Genomic DNA, 6,000 nt, shown 5'->3' with positions numbered 1-6,000 from the left:
GTCACAGAGACGCTTTTTACCTTGTTTATTCTCTGGTCATAAAACAACAAGCCCCCCCCCCCCCCCCCCCCCCCCCCCCCCCCCCCGTCTCTATCCTTTTTTAATTAGTCGGGGAACCCTCTTTGTCGAGTCGCCGCCGCCGCCGCCGTCGTTATTATTATGATTGATAAAAGTCCCATTGATCCGGTAAGACTTGATAAAACCTTTTTTAATCCTCGCAGCAACACGCAGATGCAAACACCTTCACTCGTGCCGCCGACTTCATTGTCGTCTGCTTTATGATCAATAAATATGGTTTAACAGCTGCACGCACTGCAAAAAAAACAACAATTTATTTCCTTCTTTATTAGTTAAACCTGTTCATTTTTCTTTTTACTTCTATAATCTGTTAATTCATTAGTTCTCCACAGCGGCAGGAGAATCTCAGTTCGCCGGGAGCTTACCGATGTCGGACATCTCCGGCACCCGCGCCGTGTACGGGTCGCGGGTGAACCGCGGCTCGTTGTCGTTGATGTCGTGGATCTTGATGACGAACTCCGACTCGCCCTCCAGCGCCACGTTGGTGAGGCGGTTGACGGCCTTGGCGTGCAGGATGTAGTAGGCCTTCTCCTCCCGGTCCAGCCGCTTGGTGGCGTGGATGTCGCCGGACTTCTCGTCGATCTTGAAGAGCGTCCCCGCCCCCTCGCCGTTCAGCACGTAGCGCACGCTCCCGTCGCCTCGGTCCGAGTCGGAATGAAGCTGTGGCGAAGGCGAGGAAAAAAAACACATAGACAATTTAAAAACCCTGCAGCAGCAATTTGAAGCATCTGTTCTTGGTGTTTTCATTTTAATAAATTCCCACTTTGCTGCTCTCTGTTACTAATTGTCGCGGCGCCACTGCGATTCAAACTGCGGCTCATGAAAGCTTTCACATTTGCCCAATTCGCCCTCGTGAACGACCCGGCGTCGGCGCAGGCAGCGCTCGTCCACGAGCGGGAAATAAGGCCCCCTCGAGAAGAAGATGGCCGCAGAGTTCTGACTGACGGCTGATCTCTGAGTCCCGGGCAACGAGCCCTTTGTGCCAAACATGTCTACGAAAATCCAAATTTTCCACTTAAATATCTCTGACACGCTCCGACCGATCTGGGGCCTCGGCGTTGACAGGCGCTGTTGCTGTTTGGTTTGTTTAGTTGTTTTTCTTTCTCTCTCATCATCATCATCCTCATCATCATCCTCATCATCCTCATCATCCTCATCATCATCATCATCATCATCTAACTGTCACAGACGGAGAGGGAGAAGGACACGCAGCCGGAGCGTTCCAGACGTTGTACGAGCGAGTGCTCGTGACGAGGCCGGCGGGTCGCGTGGGTCGCCAGGTAGCAGCGTGATCCGCCCCCCCCCCCCCACGAGAGTCCTCCTCGTCGTTATTCTCTCTCTCTCTCTCTCTCTCTATCTCTCTCTCTGTCCATCTCCTTTTTCATTTATTTGTCTGCATGAACAGCAGCTTAGCAAACTCTGACATTTTAATTCCACCATCAAATCTCCCCCCCCCCCCCCCCCCCACATATTTATCTCACAGAACTCATCAGAAGCTTGTCCAGTCATTTCCCCTCCCACTGCTTCGCTGCCTACTCTTTTTTTTTATTTTTTATTTAATAACCGAGGACATGGTAATAATTGCTGGAGGGGGGAGGAGGAAGAACATGTCTGCAGACATTGGCAAACAAAGGTCAAGAGGCGAGGTCTGTTATTGACGCCTCATTAACTCGAGGGCAGAGAACTCGTCTGATGCGACGCGTTCGAATGCGGGTTTTCTTCCTCTGAGCCACTTTCAGATGTCGTGGTGGTCGTGGTCGTCGTCATGGTGACGCGCCGGCCGCTCTTGGCTCCGCCGGTGGACAGGTTGCACGGCCGAGGTCACGCGGGGAAAAGATAGATCTCCGCGCTCATCATATATTGAAAAGCTCTTTTGCTCCCACGTGCTTTATTTGTTTCACTCCGTCAGCTTTGTGGATTAGCATCCTGAACACTGTTTTGTTGCGCGTTGCTTGAATCGCTGGTTTGAGAAAGAAAAGAAGACGGAGACTGTGTTCATCCCTCTGTCTGTCGGACGGAAGCCACTCGAGTGTGTTGCAGACGTTTTTTATTTCTTTTTTGCATCTCTCGGATTAGGATCTGGAGCGGAGCGCGTCTCATTCACCCACTTGAATCCCGGTCAGAACAACTCTTGTGTATTTCTGTTTCTCTTCTGTTTCCCTGCCCGTCCCCGTCGAACCGACGCCAGGAGAGAATATCTCTCGCAGCATTTTATTTGTTTTCTGTTCCGCTTTACGGCTCGTGGCCTCCAAAACACAGAGACTCAGTTGGCTGCAAACAATCCACTTCAAAATTATTATCTTTCCCCCCGCTGTTATAGCCGGCAATGTTCTTTTCTATGATTGTCTATCAAGCCGCCTATCTCTGCCGGGCGCGACAATTCAGTTAATAACTGTGGAGTCCCTCTCGCCTGCTCTGAGATGCGAGAGAGACAGTGTGACATACGCTGCGTCGGCCGCCGTCATTTCTATGGAAACAGAGAGATCTGAAGAGTTCCTCCTCCTCGCTCCAAGGATATTACAAGGCAGCGCGGGGCATCGAGCTGCCGGCGTCCCCCCCCTCGTCCCCCCGCCCGCCGCGGCTGCTGGGCGAGGGAGAATTTACTGCTCAAATGAAGAGGAGGGGGAAAAAAACTCTCCCGGAAATCAATGTGGGCAGCTCCGACGTGCACCCCCCCCCCACCCCCCCCCTACACTACTGATCAATGTATATTGAAAATACAATTAAAGTGTCACGGGGGGAGAAAAGGGAAAAGCCACATGTGCATTCCGCGCGGCCGCCGAGTCGCCCGGACACGTCGATGGCGAAGCCCCTTGTCTCCTGCGACCCCCTCCGCTGAGCATGACGCCATTCAAACGCGCTCACGCCGCGAAGGGGAAGAAAGAAAAAGAACGTCCTCCACCTCGTCAAGTCGTCCTGTCGATCGAGGCCGCTGACGGACAAGATGGATATCCGGGGCTACAGAGAGGAAGATGCCTCGTGTCGGTCTGGACAAGGTCTCGTCCTCTCATCGTCAAACCAGGAACCACGTCGGCCTGTTTCTGTGCCAGAGAGAACAGAATCTCCAGGGAAGCAAAGATGGAGGACAAGTTGAAACCGGTCGATTTGCATTGAAACCGGGTTGAAATATCCGCACGCGCTGTGAGAGAATGAGGCGTTGAGGAACTCACGTCGCAGACACAAATCACACCGAGGGGTCTGATCTCGGGCAAACCGCCACGGGTCACTGCGCCGGACGCCGTGCGCTTCACAGCCTTCCGCCGCCTCCTGCGCCAAAGTGACGGCGCAGCATTTCCGACGGTTGGCGCATTTTCTTTCTTTCTCCACAGCGGACGGCGTTCTCTCCCGTGAAGTGGACTTCTGAGTCGAGTCGTGGTCGTTTGACTCGAACGCCGCACATTTGTTGCGGCGTTCGAGTCGGGGGGCCAGGAAAAGATGGCGCTGGGCGCGGAGCCGCTCGGGGGGGGGGGGGGGGGCGGGCGGCCAGTTAGCCTTCAAGGCCTCGTGTCCCGGCCTGCGGAGAACTGGCCGCCCGCCCCGTGGCCAGATGGCCGCCGCAGACTGTGCACCGAAATAGACAGAAACCAAATGTCTGTTGATGTGTAAACGTCAGATCTGCGGTCGGAGCTGCAGACACTTAAAGGTGAAAAGTGTCGAGTTAATATCATTCTCTCTCTCTCTCTCTCTCTCTCTCTCTCTCTCTCTCTCTCTCTCTCCCCCGTACGTCACAGATCGAGACGCAGACCTCGTTGTTCTCACTCGTCGTTACGCAACCACGACACACAAGTTTCGTTTGATGCGTTTTTTCGGTTCAAGTTTTAGACTTCATCTGTAAATTGGACTCTTTTCTTTTGCGTTGCAGGAAACCTGAGGAGGTCGTTGTTCGTCTCCGAGTCTTCAGTCATTTTTCTCAAAATGAGAGAAGGAGAAAAAAACAGCGGCTGGTGCCGAAAGAATATTTCAACCTTGTTTCCAACAAATATTAACTTGTCTCAAGAGGCATTTTCAAACACGTTTCCTTAACGTTTGTTTGACAAAAAATTCTGGGACATTCAAGTGAATTTCTACTAAAACAGGATTTTTTTCTCTCCCAAAATCACAATATTTTTCTTCCACATTCATCAAAAAAATTACTTCATGACACAAAACATGAATAAAACAAAAAAAAACACTTTTATACTGAAACGTGGCTCGACACGATCAGAGGACACGAATACATAACTACACTAACTAAAGTTCAGTTTTTTAAAAAGTAATCATTTTAAATTGTCTTCCATGTCTTTTTAAAACTTGTGGCTGGACTGAACTCCTGACCTCAGTCTGCTTCCCTGTCGGATCCACTCGCTCATTTGAAAAACAACTTGTCCGACTGAATGCAGGAAGGATGGAAAAGAAATGAAAAGAGAGAAGATGGTCTGATGGTGGCAGATCAATTAATGTCCCCAGACCAACAGGTGTGTGAAGTCTGAGGCGACGGCACCGAGTCGACAGCCGGGTCGCCGCGGCGACGTTGGCGTTTTTCTCGCTTCTTCCTCGGCAACTTCTGTCCGACAGGTGTTGGCCGGGCCTCGGGCGACGCACGGCCTCGTCACACCCTGGTCCTCCGGGCGCGCCCGAGGTCGCCCCCTCCCCGCGCAGCGCACAAGGGGGAACTTATCGCCTAATCAACAAACACTGCCGACGTGTGCTCCAGGTCGCCGCCAGAGACCTGAGGGATGGGAGGGGGGGAGAGGGGAGGGGAGGGGAGGGGAGAGGGGAGGGGTTGCCATGGCGCGGCGGCGGCCCGGTGCCAGCGCCATATTGCAAACTCCTTGCCGCTCTGCCAAGGTGAGCAGCTGGTAATGTGGAGGAGCATGAACAGAGACCGGGGGGGAAAAAAGAAAAACAGCCCACCCCCGACAAACAAACAGACAAAACCCTGCTCGCTCGAGTCTCTCCCCCAGGACGCCTCAGCACTGAGTCATGCAGGAGTGGGAAGCGTATTATGTCTGTGCTCATCTGCCTCCTTCCTTTTCTCTCTCCCTTCTTCTGATTTCCAGCCCAGTGTTGGATGATCGCGTGTGTGCGTGTGTGTGTGTGTGTGTGTGTGTGTGTGTGTGTGTGTGTGTGTGCGCGTGTGTGTGTGTGTGTGTCTGTGTGTGTGTGTGTGTGTGCGTGTGTGTGTCTGTGTGTGTGTGTGTGTGTGCGTGTGTGTGTGTGTGTGTGTGTGCGTGTGTGTGTGTGTGTGTGTGTGTGTGTGTGTGTTCACGTACAGAGGAGCTGGCTTGCTGGGGACCGTGTGTCGAGGAGTCTGCCCACCAGGCCCAGAACCACTGGGGCCTATCAGGGGCTTTAAATACTTTATGAGATATGATAGTGCAGCACACAAACACTCCTCCACCACAGGCCATTAAGCGATTTTTTTTTTCTTTCTTTTTTCCAGCGGATCCGTGCCCTTTGGTAAAGTAAGAAATAATGAAATAAACAAACATCCTCTTTCCCCCGGTGACGGACCGGGGCCCTCGGAGGCCCGAACGCCGCTCGCCTGCTAATGAGGGGCGGCGTGCGATCTCTCCCCCTCCAGCAGCAGGAGGAGGGAAGACAGAATCACTGGCCAATGCAGCGAGATTAGCAAGATTAGCAGCCAACCGGCTCCACCGGCGAGACGAGGCTGCCAAAGCCGCCTCCCCTCCTCCTCCTCCTCCTCCTCCTCCTCCTCCATCTCATCTCCATCACTTCCCCTTAATTCCTTCCTGTTTCCGACTGCTTTTGTTTCGCCCGTTTGGTAAAAGATTGCAAAATTTAATTTCTTTAGCATCTTCACAACTCGATAAAGCCCCTTTGTTTGAAAAAGAAAAGAAAAAAAGAAAAGAAGAAGAAGCAACAAATGAGTGGAGGCGAGATTCTGTGGTTCAAGTGCAGTTTCATCACTCCATCTTTTAC

The 6,000-nt window shown here is 52.4% G+C and overlaps 1 protein-coding gene across 2 annotated transcripts in view; it reads right to left on the bottom strand.

The window, feature by feature from the left end:
* Positions 1 to 6,000, bottom strand: part of LOC118290901 (cadherin-6-like) — a 49,463-nt gene that overhangs the window by 20,361 nt on the left and 23,102 nt on the right. For both annotated transcript variants that reach the window (XM_035618646.2, XM_035618648.2), the window contains exon 3: positions 444 to 738. In XM_035618646.2, the coding sequence (XP_035474539.2) occupies positions 444 to 738 (295 nt within the window). The remainder of the gene's footprint in view (positions 1 to 443; positions 739 to 6,000) is intronic.

Source organism: Scophthalmus maximus, chromosome 21, assembly GCF_022379125.1.
Source record: "Scophthalmus maximus strain ysfricsl-2021 chromosome 21, ASM2237912v1, whole genome shotgun sequence".
Taxonomy (NCBI): domain Eukaryota; kingdom Metazoa; phylum Chordata; class Actinopteri; order Pleuronectiformes; family Scophthalmidae; genus Scophthalmus; species Scophthalmus maximus.
Note: the sequence above shows the minus strand (reverse complement) of the source record. Positions and strands in the feature narration are given on the sequence as shown.